This window comes from Bufo bufo, chromosome 6, assembly GCF_905171765.1.
Source record: "Bufo bufo chromosome 6, aBufBuf1.1, whole genome shotgun sequence".
In the NCBI taxonomy this organism is placed as follows: Eukaryota; Metazoa; Chordata; class Amphibia; order Anura; family Bufonidae; genus Bufo; species Bufo bufo.
This window is the reverse complement of record NC_053394.1, coordinates 239,839,642-239,859,455: the sequence shown is the minus strand read 5'-3', so window position 1 is coordinate 239,859,455 and position 19,814 is coordinate 239,839,642. Positions and strand designations below refer to the sequence as shown.

At 42.4% G+C, this 19,814-nt stretch overlaps 1 protein-coding gene across 1 annotated transcript in view; it reads left to right on the top strand.

Moving 5' to 3' along the window:
• Positions 1-9,304: 9,304 nt before the first annotated feature.
• Positions 9,305-19,814, top strand: part of OPN4 (opsin 4) — a 209,178-nt gene continuing 198,668 nt past the window's right edge. Inside the window, exon 1 of the mRNA XM_040435823.1 lies at positions 9,305-9,452. Within this exon, the coding sequence (XP_040291757.1) occupies positions 9,309-9,452 (144 nt within the window). The 5' untranslated portion in view covers positions 9,305-9,308. The remainder of the gene's footprint in view (positions 9,453-19,814) is intronic.

Here is a 19,814-nt window from a genome sequence, read left to right as displayed (position 1 = left end):
TCACTTATAAACCTTTGGGCTCATGCACACGACCGTTGTTTTCCAGTCCGTTTTTCACGGATCCGTTGATCCGTATCTGAGTTTTTTTTCTCTGATTTAGGTCCTCCTCCGTTCCGTTATTGCACAAAACATATCCGTATGGTTTCCGTATTTGATCTGTTTTTTTGTGGATCAGAAACAGTAACAGTAACTTATTAATCACCAAACACATGAGCAATATGGGCTGGGCATAGCATTTCTACGGTATGGATCAGCAAAATACGGATGACATACGGATGTGTTCCGCGTGCTTTCCGTATTTTTTGAGGACCCATTGACTTGAATGGGGGCTCGGACCATGATTTGCGGACAAAAATAGGACATGCACCACTTTTTTGCGGAACGGAAGTACGGAAATACGGAAACGGAATGCACACAGAGTACCTTCTGTTGTTTTTACGTACCCATTGAAGTGAATGTTTCCCCATACGGTCCGCAAAAAAAACGGAACGGAAGCGGAAAGAAAATACGTTCATCTGCATGAGCCCTTAGATTGGATGCCCCCTGATTGCAACCAAAATTTACAGTACACTGCTGCACTGCTGTTGGCCCACTAAAATAGGCTTATTGCAGTGCTCACCCATCTCTAATTATAAAACCTGACTTTCTACCTATTAATTTTACCTAGATCCACCTAACTAAATATATCTTCTTCACAATCCCTTCACTGTCCCTGCAAAACCCTAAAATGACTGGCTTGTGTGTCTTATTGCTATGTTTGTCACAGAGATGGCCGACATGTCCTATCACCTCAGTGGCTGAGCTTACAATGGTGTTTGTGCTTCCAAGCTAGCACAATATTCTCTTTCCTGATTGGCTGTCAGTCTGACAGCAAAGCATTGCGGGCAAACTCGCTAGCCAGGGCCATGCCCGAGGTCAGGGATCCTCTGTCTTCACGTTCCTTGCCCTGTTTCCCTCATTAGTGTGCTGAATTTTATATGTAAAATGGCGGGCGCTGTTGTGCAAGATTTGTCCACAGTGAATTACCAAAACTTCGGCTCTGTTTGGAAGAAGAATTTTTGTAAAATTTTTGATGAATCTGATTAGTTTACAATCTATTTACTCATCTCTAATCTGGACATTTTGGGGAGACTTATAATGAGGGGAATTTTTAAAGGCAGTTTTGCAGGAGTCAGTCTGCGTTGCCATAATTTACGACAAATTTATCAAATATCACAGGATATTTGATGAATTTTCTGCATCTTTAAAGGGGTTTTCTAAGATTTAAATACTGATGACCTATCCACTGGATAAATCACCAGTATCTGATTGGTGGGAGACCCCCGCCAATCAGCTGTTTGAGAAGGCACCGGCGCTCCTGTGAGCGGCACCTCCTTCTTGCAGCTTTTCCTAGGCCAAGTTAAGACACGTTCATCTGTCACATGACCTAGGATAGGCTTGAGGATAGGTCATAAGTATTAAAATCTTGTAATACCCTTTTAAGTTTAAAACCTCTGTGTTCAGATGTTACTCCGACTTATGTGCCACCCCTCTACTAGAATAAGATTGAGACAAAAGTCTCCATTGACCAAAAACTCCTTTTAGGGGTTCTATCTATATATTAAAACTTTAACCTTTATTATTTACTTTTAAAATGAAAATACTTAGAGAAACCAATACTACAAGGTAATTTAAAAATATCAGCTTGCAGTTTTGGGCTAAGTCAGTTACTTTATGTCTTTCCTGGGGTGCCGTCGCTCGCTCTGCACTCTACTCAAGAGGTGGCCAACCTCATGGATACTCTGTGGCCATGTATCACCGCAGGTTGCCAGGTGTGTTTTCAATGGTGAATTGTTTGGCGTCCCTATAGGTCTTAAGTGTAGGAGTTTCTATTATAAATAGATATGATGTATTCCGATATCCCTATGCGACGCTGGGAGATCAGGCAGTTAGCCTCCGAACATTTACACAATATGTATTGAGCTTGACAAAAATTGCGACCCTACTGGTTGTGGATCTTACCCTATACTGAAACCTGTCTAAAAATTGGACTATTACCCCAACTGCCCTGACGAAGCCACATTGTGGCGAAACATGTCGGGTGGGGTAGTGACAATTTTCCAATTTTTAGACAGGTTGCAGTATAGAGCACGATCCACAACCAGTAGGGTCGCAATTTTTGTCCAGCTCAATACATATTGTGTAAATGTTTGGAGGCTAACTGCCTGATCTCCCAGCGTGTGAGATGTGTGAATGAATGATGGATGTCTGTCGCATAGGGATATAGGAATACATTGTATCTATTTATAATAGAAACTCCTATACTTAGGACCTATAGGGACACCAAACAATTCACCATTGAAAACACACCTGGCAACCTGTGTTGATACATGGCTACAGAGTATCCATGAGGTTGGCCACCTCTTGAGTAGAGTGCAGAGCGAGCAACGACGCCCCAGGAAAGACTGCAACCTGATATTTTTAAATTACCTTGTAGTATTGGTTTATCTAAGTATTTTCGTTTTAAAAGCAAATAATAAAGGTTAAAGTTTTAACATATAGATAGGACCCCTAAAAGGAGTTTTTGGTCAGGTGACTGTGGTTGGATTTTTGTTACAATCTCCCTATAGGGACAAAAATCTGGTTCTTTGAAGGCTCAAAAAAATAAAGGGAACACTTAGACAACACAATATAACTCCAAGTCAATCACACTTCTGTGAAATCAAACTGTCCACTTAGGAAGCAACACTGAGTGACAATCAATTTCACATGCTGTTGTGCAAATGGGATAGACAACAGGTGGAAATTATAGGCAATTAGCAAGACACCCCCAATAAAGGAGTAGTTCTGCAGGTGGTGACCACAAACCACTTCTCAGTTCCTATGCTTCCTGGCTGATGTTTTGGTAACTTTTGAATGCTGGCGGTGCTTTCACTCTAGTGGTAGCATGAGACGGAGTCTACAACCCACACAAGTGGCTCAGGTAGTGCAGCTTATCCAGGATGGCACATCAATGCGAGCTGTGGCAAGAAGGTTTGCTGTGTCTGTCAGCGTAGTGTCCAGAGCATGGAGGCGCTACCAGGAGACAGGCCAGTACATCAGGAGACGTGGAGGAGGCCGTAGGAGGGCAACAACCCAGCAGCAGGACCGCTACCTCCGCCTTTGTGCAAGGAGGAACAGGAGGAGCACTGCCAGAGCCCTGCAAAATGACCTCCAGCAGGCCACAAATGTGCATGTGTCTGCTTAAACTGTCAGAAACAGACTTCATGAGGGTGATATGAGGGCCCAACGTCCACAGGTGGGGGTTGGGCTTACAGCCCAACACCGTGCAGGATGTTTGGCATTTGCCAGAGAACACCAAGATTGGCAAAATCGCCACTGGCGCCCTGTGCTTTTCACAGGTGAAAGCAGGCACTGAGCACATGTGACAGACATGACAGAGTCTGGAGACGCCGTGGAGAACGTTCTGCTGCCTGCAACATCCTCCAGCATGACCGGTTTGGCATTGGGAATGGTGTGGGGTGGCATTTCTTTGGAGGGCCGCACAGCCCTCCATGTGCTCGCCAGAGGTAGCCTGACTGCCATTAGGTACCGGGATGAGATCCTCAGACCCCTTGTGAGACCATATACTGGTGCGGTTGGCCCTGGGTTCCTCCTAATGCAAGACAATGCTAGACCTCATGTGGCTGGAGTGTGTCAGCAGTTCCTGCAAGACGAAGGCATTTAAGCTATGGACTGGCCTGCCCGTTCCCCAGACCTGAATACAATTGAGCACATCTGGGCAGTGGCGTACCAAGGGGGGGGCGGCCCGCCCCGGGTGCCACTCACAAGGGGGGTGCCATGACGGAGTCACCCCTCCATCCACTGCTGCACCGCGACGAGACTCCGCCAGGCGCCGGCTTCTGTGATTATTGCGGCGGCGCGCAACATGACGTCACGACGCTGACGGAAGCGGAAGGATCCTTTACCAGCGGTCAGACGGAGCCTGAGGCATCATCAAAATGTGAGTAAATAATTGTGTAATTAAGGTGTGTGTGTGTGTGTGTAATTAAGAGAGGGGTTTGTAATTAAGGTGGGGAGGGAGGGGGTGTAATTAAGGGGGGGAGTGTGTAATTAAGGGGGGGTGTAATTAAGGTGGGGAGGGAGGGGGTGTAATTAAGGGAGGAGGTGACGTGTAATTAAGGGAGGGGGTGTAATTAAGGGGAGAAGAGAGGGGGTGTAATTAAGGGGGGGTGTAATTAAAGGAGGGGGGGTGTAATTAAGGTGGGGAGGGAGGGGGTGTAATTAAGGGGGGGTGTAATTAAGGGAGGAGGTGTAATTAGGGGAGAAGAGAGGGGTTGTAATTAAGGGGGGGGGTGTAATTAAGGGGGGGGTGTAATTAAGGTGGGGAGGGAGGGGGTGTAATTAGGGGGGGTGTTATTAAGGGAGGGGGTGTAATTAAGGTGGGGAGGGAGGGGGTGTAATTAAGGGGAGAAGAGAGGGTGTAATTAAGGGGGGTGCAGGATTTGTTCATTTTATTGATGGGGATTTGCATTTTTTTTCTTTTTGGTGCAGATGGAAAGTGATTTTTTTAAGGGGGTGCAGGTTTTTATTTTATTAAGGAAGGGTTAAGGGGTCTATTAAGGGGTGGTTAATGGGTTTTATTAATGGGTTTGCCCTGGGTGCCAAATGCTCTAGGTACGCCGCTGCATCTGGGAAATCATGTCTCGCTCTATCCACCAACGCCACATTGCACCACAGACTGTCCAGGAGTTGACAGATGCTTTAGTCCACGTCTGGGAGGAGATCCCTCAAGAGACCGCCCGCCACCTCATCAGGAGCATGCACAGGCGTTGTAGGGAGGTCATACAGGCACGTGGAGGCCACACACACTACTGAGCCTCATTTTGACTTGTTTTAAGGACATTACATCAAAGTTGGATCAGCCTGTAGTGTGTTTTTCCACTTTAATTTTGAGTGTGACTCCAAATCCAGACCTCCATGGGTTGAAAAATTTGATTTCCATTTTTTTATTTTTGTGTGATTTTGTTGTCAGCACATTCAACTATGTAAAGAACAAAGTATTTCATAAGAATATTTAATTAATTCAGATCTAGGATGTGTTATTTTTGTGTTCCCTTTATTTTTTTGAGCAGTGTATATGGCTTAAATCAGCTCATCAGACTAACTAGGCTTTCCCACCTACTTTTCAAAAGTGAGATAAGTGGTGTAAAATAGATAAATTTAGCAAAACTTGCAGAAAGTCTAAAAACTCACAAATACCTATTTTGGGACTTTTTGAAGCTATAAGGCTAGGTCTACACGACAACATTTTTCGTGCGACAATAAGTCGCGCGACAGATAGGGCACAACTACACTGCAACATTTGTCGTGCTCCATTTTGTTGCACCAATGTCGCACGACAATTTTTATAATGGCAGTCTATGGTGTCGCAATGCAACATGCGACATGCTGCGACTGCGACAGTCGCAGAAAAATACATCTTGAATGGATTTTCTGCGACTGTCGCGTCGCAGTCGCAGCATGTTGCATTGCGACACTATAGACTGCCATTATAAAAATTGTCGCGCGACATTGGTGCAACAAAATGTAGCGCGACAAATGTTGTAGTGTAGACCTAGCCTTTATCTGGAGTCCAGGGCTTGATATATTACCCTTTTGATATACAGATGTAACAGAAACACTTGAAAAATGTTACAAAGCTGAACTTTTTCTTTGGCACAAATACAATCAATGCAGACTGCGTGATCTTGATGTGAAAAGCTGTCATGCTGCAATAAAACAATGTCCAAAAGAGGCAAAGCTCATTTTTGCTCAAAATCAAAAGTTACCAACCTGAGATCTGTTTATCCTTCAGCCTGTTATTCTGCTAAACTGTCCTTATTCAAAAAGCAGGTAAATTACAGCAGACATGGAGATATCATTTAATTACAGAGTTGCTTGTGTTTTTTAGGGGGGAAATGCATAATACCTGCTTTCTCCCCCCTTCTCTCTATGGCTTCTACACTGCGTGCAGAATTATTAGGCAAATGAGTATTTTGACCACATCATCCTCTTTATGCATGTTGTCTTACTCCAAGCTGTATAGGCTCGAAAGCCTACTACCAATTAAGCATATTAGGTGATGTGCATCTCTGTAATGAGAAGGGGTGTGGTCTAATGACATCAACACCCTATATTAGGTGTGCATAATTACTAGGCAACTTCCTTTCCTTTGGCAAAATGGGTCAAAAGAAGGACTTGACAGGCTCAGAAAAGTCAAAAATAGTGAGATATCTTGCAGAGGGATGCAGCACTCTTAAAATTGCAAAGCTTCTGAAGCGTGATCATCGAACAATCAAGCGTTTCATTCAAAATAGTCAACAGGGTCGCAAGAAGCGTGTGGAAAAACCAAGGCGCAAAATAACTGCCCATGAACTGAGAAAAGTCAAGCGTGCAGCTGCCAAGATGCCACTTGCCACCAGTTTGGCCATATTTCAGAGCTGCAACATCACTGGAGTGCCCAAAAGCACAAGGTGTGCAATACTCAGAGACATGGCCAAGGTAAGAAAGGCTGAAAGACGACCACCACTGAACAAGACACACAAGCTGAAACGTCAAGACTGGGCCAAGAAATATCTCAAGACTGATTTTTCTAAGGTTTTATGGACTGATGAAATGAGAGTGAGTCTTGATGGGCCAGATGGATGGGCCCGTGGCTGGATTGGTAAAGGGCAGAAAGCTCCAGTCCGACTCAGACGCCAGCAAGGTGGAGGTGGAGTACTGGTTTGGGCTGGTATCATCAAAGATGAGCTTGTGGGGCCTTTTCGGGTTGAGGATGGAGTCAAGCTCAACTCCCAGTCCTACTGCCAGTTTCTGGAAGACACCTTCTTCAAGCAGTGGTACAGGAAGAAGTCTGCATCCTTCAAGAAAAACATGATTTTTATGCAGGACAATGCTCCATCACACGCGTCCAAGTACTCCACAGCGTGGCGGCTGGCAAGAAAGGGTATAAAAGAAGAAAATCTAATGACATGGCCTCCTTGTTCACCTGATCTGAACCCCATTGAGAACCTGTGGTCCATCATCAAATGTGAGATTTACAAGGAGGGAAAACAGTACACCTCTCTGAACAGTGTCTGGGAGGCTGTGGTTGCTGCTGCACGCAATGTTGATGGTGAACAGATCAAAACACTGACAGAATCCATGGATGGCAGGCTTTTGAGTGTCCTTGCAAAGAAAGGTGGCTATATTGGTCACTGATTTGTTTTTGTTTTGTTTTTGAATGTCAGAAATGTATATTTGTGAATGTTGAGATGTTATATTGGTTTCACTGGTAAAAATAAATAATTGAGATGGGTATATATTTGTTTTTTGTTAAGTTGCCTAATAATTATGCACAGTAATAGTCACCTGCACACACAGATATCCCCCTAAAATAGCTAAAACTAAAAACAAACTAAAAACTACTTCCAAAAATATTCAGCTTTGATATTAATGAGTTTTTTGGGTCCATTGAGAACATGGTTGTTGTTCAATAATAAAATTAATCCTCAAAAATACAACTTGCCTAATAATTCTGCACTCCCTGTATATACTATGGTGTTACAGAGAACTATCTATGATCTATGGCAATTCCAGTAAAAAAAAAATATATATATATATATAAAAGGCTGTAAAAACAACATATCTTAAGGGACTTTTTGAAAATGTGAAGCAATAAATAGAGATTATTATTCAGCTTTTCAACCTTTGTTCCTCTATTGCTATTTGCAGTATTGTCTATATTGTATGGATAGTGTTTTTTGGCCAATGTACATTAGAGTGTCATTCATTTGCTTTATTTTTTGTATTTAGAACATGTTAATAATTGTGGATACTTTTTTCTCTCTTAAAAAAATTTCTGCTCCCTTGGGTTACTCTTTGTATATTAAATACGCTGGCGATAGCTTGTTTTGGCCACTAAAATAAACAATTCTTTTGCTCCTTCCTAATTTTGTGTATGGAAAGAGAATTGAACATCTTATCTTAAAATACCCAGAGCAATCAGAATTCAAATGAAGCACCACCATACAGCCACTCTACTATTTGGGTAATAGAGCAGGCAGAGATGTACATTGAAGCTCTAAAGCTACATTAAAATGTATAACAGGGGTCTTCAACAATCATATTTAATGTCATTTATAGTATTCGTTTCTACCATTGCACCCCCCTCAGGTGCAACAGCAGTCTCTGTGCTCCATATAGTTACGCTCTTGACTCCCTTTACAACAGAATAACCTCTGCTTAAAAAGGGAATAGAGATGATTAAACTGTTAAAGATTTGGTTCCTTTTCAGGTTTGACTAATTTTTAAAAAAAATTGGGTCTGGGCACGAATTGATTCTACCTGACTGAACTAAAGGGGGAGTTGGACTGTGGGGAGGGGGTGAGGGGAAGTGGAGAGGTGGGAAAGAAACAAGTATGCTGCTCTGGGTCTCTCGGAAATATATATATGTATTGTTTGGGGGGTACGCGTTCTCATTACAGAGATCGTCTGGTATATGTAATACGTGTGTAGTGTATTGTCAGGCAATTCCTCTCTAGGTTTTTGGGAAAGATATTCAAATTAGCTTTCCATGTTATGCCAGCAAATCTAAGATGTACTAATTTTCATATATTTTCCCCAGAAACCCAGATTGGCATTGCATGGCTGCAATACTCCACACACGTATTACGCATACTAGGCGCTCCCCCTAATGAGAAAGAGTACCCTCCAAACAACGCATATATATTGTTGAAAAACCCACAGTAGCATACTAATGTCTCTCTCTCTCTCTAGTCGAACCCAAACCTCTCTGATATTAATGACCTATCCTAGGATAGGTCATCAGTATCAACCCACTGCACAACCCCTTTAACATCTTACAGTTGGATGTAGTCATAAGCCTCAATATTCAGGTTAGTTACCTAAAACACATTCTAGAAAACAAATTACCCAAAGATAATAAGTTATGCCTATTCCAGATAAATAAGTCCCATCAGTTGACCTTGAACCATATTAATACTTAAGCCCAGCCATGTTGCTTTTAATTTCTGAGATCAAGAAGAGCATAGACCTGTAGAGCCTGTGAGTGGTGGAATATAATTGAAGTATGAATGAGTCCTGGCTTGAATGGGCATGTGCAGACAGTTCTTGCTCTTGTATTTAAGGGGAGGTTGAATCACTGCCTCCCAGCAGCACATGAATACAGCTATCTGCAGCTGCACAGATAAGCTCTTCACATCTTAGCTTCAGAGAAAGCTAAAAATAATTAAGATTTTGTAAATATAGTGAAGCCTGCAGATCCTGCCAATTATCTTGATTTAAGTATGAACTATATGCCAGCTCAAAAAGGCATCACCTGCCCACCTCAAGATGCTAACTGCACCAAGATACTAGAGTCTATGAGCACCTGGAATGATTCTGAATTTAGTTCTTACAAACTTGTTGAACTGCCACCAATAGTGACCACGGTAAGTTTCGTTATACAAGTTGTGAATGATTATCTTAAAGTCATGTGTATAACTTTTTTTTTAGCACATGTCTTTTTTTCATTATTTGTTTGGATTAAACATTTTTTTTTGTTTTAGCTAGAATTTTCAAAAGTACATAAGGATACATAATTGCATAATTGCACACATTAGCTAAAAGTAGAACAATCTATAACACTGAGATAGTTTTATTGTATAAATTATAATATATAAGAAAAATACCACTGCAGACTGTGTACATTGTCATAGAAATAATGTGAATTATTGCTCTGAAAGACTAAGGTTTCTTAGCTGTAAATGTGATTTTCCTTCTAGCTGAAAAGTGCAGATAGAAAGTGTGAATACCAGAATGTGTGCTAAGTGGTCAATGCTGCAAATAAGAAGGGAGGGAGGGAGGATGTAGGTCAGTGATACACTGGAGCATTCCACACTGGCTTGTCATTTTCCGATACATAATCAGTTTATAATGGGCCCTAAGAATTGCTAAGATTTAGGACTTCACAGGTGATGGTAGCACATCCTGCAAATCATAGAAGACCGCTTGCACAAGACTAATATGGTTTCTGTTTCCGTTTTTGATCCACTCCATATCCATTTTTTGAGTCTTAGTCAAATTCGAGTGTATTCCGTTTTTCACTGATCCGATAGACTTTAATGGGTGGCTCGGATCGGTGAAAATGGACATTAATAGTTATAAAAACGGATGCCATCAGAAAAAAATGGTCGTGTGCAAGGGGCTTAATACTGTATATCAGGGATCAGCATCCTTCGGCACTCCAGCTGCTGTAAAACTACAATTCCCATCATGCTCCATTCATTTCTATGTGAGTTGGGAAAAGAGCAGATAAAGTATGCATGCTGGGAGTTGTAGTTTCACAACAGCAGGAGTGCCAGATGTTGCCTGCCCTGCTATACATACTAGTCACCAGAGCCCTTCATTTTTGTATAGTTAAAAGATAGAGGAGCAATACCTGGATATTGTTATTTTTAATGTGGTCATTATTCTTTTTAATGGTATTGTATGTTAGAACAATCCAGTCTAATGAGACAAACTGATCTGGTGGACATATTTTAAGAGGTACACTCACTTGTATTGAATTATGGATTACAAGTAAGTAGTTCTTAATGGGTTTTATAGAAAAAAACTAAAAAGTGGTAAGGCTTCAGACAGATTTTGGTGGCTTTTTTGACTTGTAAAAAATCACCATGAATGTCAGGCATATTTTGCAATCATCTTTTGGGTGTTTTTTTCTTTCATGTAGAGCTGCCTATAGGAAACACATGAAAAAGCCACACAAAGAGCATGCTGTGATTAAAAGAAAAAAAAAAAGCCAGTGACCTAAAAATTGGCTAAAAGTGAGGAAAATTCCACTAAACAAACAGTGTTGAACTGCAATGTTACTGCAATGTATTTTTGAAAAAGAAAAGTGCAGGAAAAAAACTATATAATTTATCATGAGAGGATTTAGTTAATCAGTTTTGCTTGAGAGTGCTGTTTCATAAATTCATACCAAACATATGAAATGTTCCACCTAATTTGATAAATTTGGCACATCTTTAAATATATCTGGGGATTTTTTCTCTTTTTATTCCACTCCCCCTTCTTAATTGTGGCGCATACCTGCTTGCCTAGCTAAACATGCCAGTTTTCCCACCACATTTTTCAGAAGTGGCAAAGACAGTGTATAAAAGCAAAATCACAAATTTTAGTGCAAAAGCATAGTGCACCAAAAATTGCTTTTTTTTTTATTCAATAAAATAAATAATTTAATAGAATTGGTGTACAGCACTTCATAAATTCCACCATATGTGTGAACACCATGAGTGATATTAGCTACAAGATATATAATAGAGATCATATAACAGGGTTATCACTGAATGGATGAGAAACCTAATCGAATTTAAAGGAGGTATATAAAAGTCCGCTCAAATCCAATAGTCAATAATCATAATGAATGATATTAGAGAAATTGGTCTGGAATAAGAATAGGTTAAAAGATCAACCCATATGGTATAAAAATTATGTACCCAAGGAGACCAGTTTAGCATGAAGACCTAATTCATGGCATATAATTTTTTAGCAGGAGTGTTGTATTGGGTGGATCACTTTCATTACCTGAATAGGAGTTGAACATTTCCAGGATTTAGCAGTTACCATAAACCTTTCTAACACAAAAGACATTAGCGACAAAAAAGAATAATTAGTGGCTAATTGGAGGATTTCCACTGACTTTAGCTGTCATTCATATATTGGCCATGCTCTTTCATCTAAATAATTGATACTTTGATCCTTAGTTTTTTAGGTGGTAATATGATGTGTATAGCCCTCTGCCAGCTGATTAGATGCCCCCATGGTGGTAAAAACTATAAGAGTGTGTTGGTAGTAGCATAACTGCAGTCATATCATCTAATGGCCATCCATACATTAGAAAGTAGATTATCTAAAATCACTTTTGAACCTTTTATGTTTTGGTTTATTTTACTTCTCTCACTTCTATATAAATGTAAGTTCTGTCTCATCTACATCCACTATAAACTTCCCTTTTAGCCATTTCAGGATAGAGGAAGAATGGATAAAGGCATATCCATTGGGCATGCTTGCCTATTTCTGAACTCAACAATAATAAAAAAAAAACATCGGTTCATAAGCTTCATTGACTTATATGTTGTGAGCATGCTCTGTGTTATGTGCAGTAAGCACTGTGCAGGGAGGGGAAGTGTCACAATGTAGGGGGAGGGGAGGTACATAGAATGACAACAGAAGGAAAATAACCAGAAACTAGGCCTCACCACCTATTAAACCCTAAACCTAGCCCTGACTCCTGTCAGTATGAATATACCCTGAAGGTGGGAATATTCACACACCGTAAACCTAGGCCCTAGTAACCCTGAATATCCCTAGGAATAGTGACAGGGTCTGAGACCACTGGTTCCTTCCCAGATGAATGAACCAGCATCTCCCTGAGGCCTAGTGAACAACGAGCAAATGGGAACAACGAGCAAATGGAAACAACAAAATACAAAGGGAAGTACACTTATCTTCAATAGAAAATGGATAAGCTGGAACTCAGATGAGGACCACACACCAGCTCTTTCAACTCCAGGCAGATAATATCAACTGCATGGTATGAAGTGTGAGTCCAAACTTTATAGAGGAGCAATGACAACAAGCTACACCTGAGACAAGAGGTGTGGTCATTACCAACAACAACACTGCAACAAGTGAAAACAGATAGGCTGTCAGATAACCTAATGTGCAGCCAGTCTCTCAGATCTTCTAACCTCTGTCACAGGAGAGACCGTGACAGGAAGCTAAGCAGGCTCCATCGCCTATTTACAGTATGATCCTATGTTATGCATATAGTTCATACAGTTTTATAAAACAGCTGTTATCCTGCCCACTAATGACAAAGACTGATGACCATGTTAACAAGGTACAAGTTGAAAAGTGTGAGTGCTCAGTGGTTTGGGTGAAACTGGAATCATTCCAGATTTGATTATTTATATAGATGGTGACAAAAAATTCAAAAAATGTTTAAAATGTAGTTAGGCTACTTTTACACTAGCGTTTTTGCTGGGACCGGCAGGGTTCAGCAAAAACGCTTCTGTTACTGATACAGATCCGGTTGTTTTATCTTTAACATAGCCAAGACGGATCCGTCATGAAAACCATTGAAAGTCAATGGGGGACGGTTAAGTTTTCTATTGTGTCAGATTGTGTCAGAGAAAACTTGCATTGGGGCTCATGACGGATCCGTTTTGCGCCACATCCCAGGACGGAAAGCAAACCGCAGTATGCTGCGGTTTGCTCTCCTGTATGGGAACGGAACGGAATGCATTTTGGAGCACTCCGTTCTGTTCAGTTACGTTTTGTCACCATAAACAATGAATGGGGACCAAACGGAAGCGTTTTTTTCTGGTATTGAGACCCTATGATGGATCTCAATACCGGAAAATAGAAACACTAGTGTGAAAGTAGCGTTAACTTGAAACTTAAAAAAAATAGGTCATTTTATAATCTTAGATTTTATGTAACCCTCCTGTGCACCATTAGCTTGGTTATGTAGGGTACGCAGTGAAAATGCCATATCCATTATAGCAATTGTTGGTGAAAAATCTTGGTGATACTTCCAAACATAATGATTATAGGGAAGATTCCTTAACCCTTTCCTGACGCAGCGATTTTCCATTTTTGTGTTTTTGGGGCATTCCTGGAGCCCAATTTTTTTTTGTTTTCAATGCACATAGCCGTATGAAGGCTTGTTTTTTGTGGGACAAGTTGTACTTTCTAATGCCACCATTAAATATTGCATACAATGTAGTGTGAAGTGATAAAAAAAAATCCAAATGGGATGGAATTGGAAAAAACGCAATTCCGCAACAGTTTTACGGGTTACATTTTTACGACGACATTCTTTAGGTCAGTGCAATTACGGCGATACCACATATGTGTCGTTTTTCATGCGTTTTAATACTGAAACAAAAAAACTTTAGAAAAAATTAATCTCTCTTCATCACCATATTCTAACCCCCATAATATTTTTTATAGTTATGTCTACTGAGATGTGTGAGGGCAAATTTTTTGTGGGAGGATCTGTAGTTTAGGAAACTAGTTTATGGGGTATTGATGACTTTTTGATCACTTTTTATTAAATTATGAAAAAATGTTGAATTGCCCATTTGTTTTCCATTACGTCATTCAACGTATGGTATACATTTTTTAAATATTTTCATAGAACGAGTGTTTTCGCATGCGGCAATACCCAAGATGTTTATTTTTTTATTGTTTATGTATTTTTATTTTTTTATTTATATATTTTTTTTAATATTTTTTAAAACTTTTTATTTTTATTAGGTCCCCAAGTGAACCACAACATGCAATCATCAGATTGCAATTAGTATAGGGTAATGGAATTACCCTATTCAGAAATAGATATATTACAGTTCAGTGCTGCCACCTGCTGGTCTGAACTGTAATATACAAGTAATGAGCCTGGAAACCTAATATAGGCTAAGGCTCATTACTTTGAATGAATGCCTTCCCTGATCTGTGCCGAGGGGAGGCTTTCCAGCCCGAGAAGCTCTCGCTTCAGAGCTTCTGGCTTCTTAGATGCTGTGTTCACATTTGACCACAGCACCTGAGAGGTTAAATGTCCACGACTGGCATCATTACTGGTCGTGGACATTAGCCATGAGTGTCTGCTGTATGAAATAGCAAGCACCCGCTAGCTATTAAAGACCTGACATCTGCCGTATATGTACAGTGGATGTTGTGAAGGGGTTAAAGCTGCCATACTGTGCAAACAATGTGAAGTGCGTCTCCCCTGTACAAGTAGAAAAGTAATGAAAAATGTTCATAGTTATGTTGCCCTCATTGAGACTGTAAAGTACTGACCACAGTTTTCTACATATTTATATGAATTGAAAAAACTGGTGCTGGGGCTTAGTAAATATAGCATTTGGTCTGCAAAACCATATTTTCAGCTAGGCTTTAATGCCGAATAAGGGCTCAAAGCAAGATTTTCTGCAAACTTATAATTGGTTCCTCAGGGGAAAATTATTCTGACCAAAGGCCATTGACTAAAGGTCATAAGCATAAAGGCAGATAATGTTGCCGTTTTGGGGCCCTTAGAGAGAGGGTCACCTCCTGTGCAAGGAGCTACCCACCAGAATAGTATTGTTTTGCATTTCTTAGCACAGTTGGCGGCAGTGAGGTGCGGTCCCTTCCTGCTCTTGATTGTCAGGGGTCTTAGAAGGCGGACTCCCACCGATCATAATGTTATGGCAAATCCTAGTATCACGCCTTAAGATTAGCACTTGGGATTACTCTTTTAATATATGATACAGCTGACAGAGTAAAGCTCAGCTGTGAAGAACTGAACATTGTGTCACCATGTGTACACCAATTATAGCTCAGACGGATCATTATGGTTCAATCAGTCAAATTATAGCTTCAAATAAAAATTGCTATTGTCACACACATGCTATAGTTTAGACATATTTAATTCAGTTTCAGATTTTTGATGTGTTTCATTAACAAGCAAAATACACAATGATATTGGAACTGACAGATACCACGAGGAAGGTCAGTGTAAAGTCTTCACTGCTGGAGCCAAAATGTAACAGTAAATCACAGGAAACAAAGTTAATGCAGAGTTCAAAGAGTTGTCTGCGGATGAAATGCCAGACTCAGAATTATGTTATCATATTATAGTCACCTGGAACTATACCAAGAAGCTGAAAACGCTGTTCTTTTACAGCAGATCTGTCTACAACAGACATGGAAGTGTCATATCTCAGCCTTCCTGCAGTTGCTGGGGGACCGACCAATGTGTTCTTCTTGACACTCACAGACCCTACTGGATAACATAGTAACATAGTACATAAGGCCGAAAAAATACATTTGTCCATCCAGTTCGGCCTGTTATCCTGCAAGTTGATCCAGAGGAAGGCAAAAAAACCCTGTGAGGTAGAAGCCAATTTTCCTCACTTTAGGGGAATAAAAAATTCCTTCCCGACTCCAATCAGGCAATCAGATAACTCCCTGGATCAACGACCCCTCTCTAGTAGCTATAGCCTGTAATATTATTACGCTCCAGAAATACATCCAGGCCCCTCTTGAATTCCTTTATTGTACTCACCATCACCACCTCCTCAGGCAGAGAGTTCCATAGTCTCACTGTTCTTACCGTAAAGAATCCTTTTCTATTTTTGTGTACAAACCTTCTTGTCTCCTCGTCACAGTCACAGTCCTGGGGATAAATAGATGATGGGAGAGATCTCTGTACTGACCCCTGATATATTTATACATAGTAATTAGATCTCCCCTCAGTCGTCTTTTTTCTAAAATGAATAACCCTAATTTTGATAATCTTTCAGGGTACTGAAAGATTATTACTTTAGTTGTCCTCCTCTGGGGGACCGACCAATGTGTTCTTCTTGACACTCACAGACCCTACTGGATAACGCCGCTCTCGTCATTGTACCCCTGAGATGCCGCATCTATAGATGATTGTGGCTTCTAACTTTAAATTTACAGTGTAAAATGTAAAAAAAAATTATAAAATAATACTTGCCTCATACATTTGATCGTGAAGAGCTGGCCATCGCCATCTTGATTGAAGATGCAAAGCAAAATCTCACGAGGAACGTCACTACGCATGGGATTTCATGCTGGATCTTCAATCAAGATGGCGGCGGCTGGCTCTTTGTGCTCAAATGGATGAGGTAAGTATGATTTTTTTTTTTTTTTACCGCCATTCAGTGAAAATCGATTTGTTACCATGAAGCACGAGGAAATTCGGCTTCACAGTGGATAGAATTTTCCCTGAAATTTGGATCGAAGTACACTTTGTGGACTTTGATTTGCTCAACACTACATAGCAGTGATACTTCAAAGCATTCGGTTACTTTCACACTTACATTTTGGCTTTCCGTTTGTGAGATCAGTTTTGCCCTAATGCATTCTGAATGGATAAGGATCCGTTCAGAATGCATCAGTTTGCCTCCGATCAGTCTCCATTCTGCTCTGGAGGCGGACACCAAAACATTGCCTGCAGCGTTTTGCTGTCCGCTTGACGAAACTGAGCCAAACGGATCCGTTCTGGCACACAATGTAAGTCAATGGGGACGGATCCGTGTTCTCTGACACAATCTGGCACAATAGAAAACGGATCCGTCACCCATTGACTTTAAATTGAGTTCGTGACTGATCCGTCTTGGCTATGTTACAGATAATACAAATGGATGCGTTCATGACGGATGCATGCGGTTGTATTATTGTAACGGATCTGTTTTTGCAGATCCATGACAGATCCGCCCAAAACGCGAGTGTGAAAGTAGCCTAAGATCAACATCCATTGAATTAGTCAACAGTCTAATGGGGGCAGCCCAGCAGTGCCCGATGTCAGCTTTTTTGCTATTTCACACTTTAAAAAAATGTGTGTGAGGTTGACCAGAAGTTGACGGGCCACCATAGAACTGGTGGATGTATTATGTTTTGGATGCACCAAATTTATTAAAGGGTGTGTGCCTCTTAGGCCTCATGCACACGACCGCTGTGTGCACCCGTGGCCGTTGTGCCGTTTTCCGTTTTTTTTCGCGGACTTTCAATGGGTCCGTGGAAAAATCGGAAAATGCACCGTTTTGCAGCCGCATCCGTGATCCGTGTTTCCTGGCCGTGAAAAAAATATGACCTGTCCTATTTTTTTCACGGCCAACGGTTCACGGACCCATTCAAGTCAATGGGTCCATGAAAGAACACGGATGCACACAAGATTGGCATCCGTGTCCGTGATCCGTGGCCGTAGGTTAGTTTTTATACAGACGGATCCGAAGATCCGTCTGCATAAAAGCTTTTTCAAAGCTGAGTTTTCACTTCGTGAAAACTCAGAACCGACAGTATATTCTAACACAGAGGCGTTCCCATGGTGATGGGGACGCTTCAGGTTAGAATATACTAACAGAACTGTGTACATGACTGCCCCCTGCTGCCTGGAAGGTGCTGCCAGGCAGCAAGGGGCAGCCCCCCCCTGTAGTTAACACATTGGTGGCCAGTGTGGCCGGCCCCCCCCTCCCTCCCCTGTAGTTAACTCATTGGTGGCCAGTGCGGCCGCCCCCCCTCCCCTGTAGTTAACTCATTGGTGGCCAGTGGGCCCCCCCCTCCCCTGTAGTTAACTCATTGGTGGCCAGTGGGCCCCCCCCTCCCCTGTAGTTAACTCGTTGGTGGCCAGTGGGCCCCCCCTCCCTCCCCTGTAGTTAACTCGTTGGTGGCCAGTGGGCCTTCTCCCCTCCCTCCCCCTCCTAATTAAAATCTCCCCCCTATCATTGGTGGCAGCGGAGTGTACCGATCAGAGTCCCAGTTTAATCGCTGGGGCTCCGATCGGTAACCATGGCAACCAGGACGCTACTGCAGTCCCGGTTGCCATGGTTACTTAGCAATTTGTAGAACCATTATACTTACCTGCGAGCTGCGATCTCTGCGTCCGGCCGGGAGCTCCTCCTACTGGTAAGTGACAGGTCCGGCCGGGAGCTCCTCCTACTGGTAAGTGACAGGTCATGTCACTTACCAGTAGGAGGAGCTCCCGGCCGGACCTGTCACTTACCAGTAGGAGGAGCTCCCGGCCGGACGCAGAGATCGCAGCTCGCAGGTAAGTATAATGGTTCTACAAATTGCTAAGTAACCATGGCAACCGGGACTGCAGTAGCGTCCTGGTTGCCATGGTTACCGATCGGAGCCCCAGCGATTAAACTGGGACTCCGATCGGTACACTCCGCTGCCACCAATGATAGGGGGGAGATTTTAATTAGGAGGGGGAGGGAGGGGAGAAGGCCCACTGGCCACCAACGAGTTAACTACAGGGGAGGGAGGGGGGGCCCACTGGCCACCAACGAGTTAACTACAGGGGAGGGGGGCCCACTGGCCACCAATGAGTTAACTACAGGGGAGGGGGGGCCCACTGGCCACCAACGAGTTAACTACAGGGGAGGAGGGGCCCACTGGCCACCAATGAGTTAACTACAGGGGAGGGAGGGGGGGGCCACACTGGCCACCAATGTGTTAACTACAGGGGGGGGGGGCTGCCCCCTGCTGCCTGGCAGCACCTGCCAGGCAGCAGGGGGCAGTCATGTACACAGTTCTTTTAGTATAGTCTAACCTGAAGCGTCCCCATCACCATGGGAACGCCTCTGTGTTAGAATATACTGTCGGATTTGAGTTTCACGATGTAACTCAAATCCGACTGTATATTCTAACATAGAGGCGTTCCCATGGTGATGGGGACGCTTCAAGTTAAAATATACCATCGGATTGGAGAAAACTCCGATCCGATGGTATATTAACTCCTGACTTTACATTGAAAGTCAATGGGGGACGGATCCGTTTGAAATTGCACCATATTGTGTCAACGTCAAACGGATCCGTCCCCATTGACTTGCATTGTAATTCAGAATGGATCCGTTTGGCTCCGCACGGCCAGGCGGACACCAAAACGACTTTTTTTTCATGTCCGTGGATCCTCCAAAAATCAAGGAAGACCCACGGACGAAAAAACGGTCACGGATCACGGAAAAACGGAACCCCGTTTTGCGGACCGCAAAAAAATACGGTCGTGTGCATGAGGCCTTAATAAAAATGGCACATCGTATTACAGAGAACATTGGTTTAAAACATGTGCATTAGGCCTCATGCACACGACTGTTTTTCGGGTCCGCATCCGATCCGCTTGGGTGCAGACCCATTCACTTCAATGGGGCTGCAAAAGATGCTGTCCGCATCCGTTGCTCCGTTCCGAGGCCCCGCAAAAAAAATATAGCATGAATAGGCATGTCTACAATGGGCCGCCC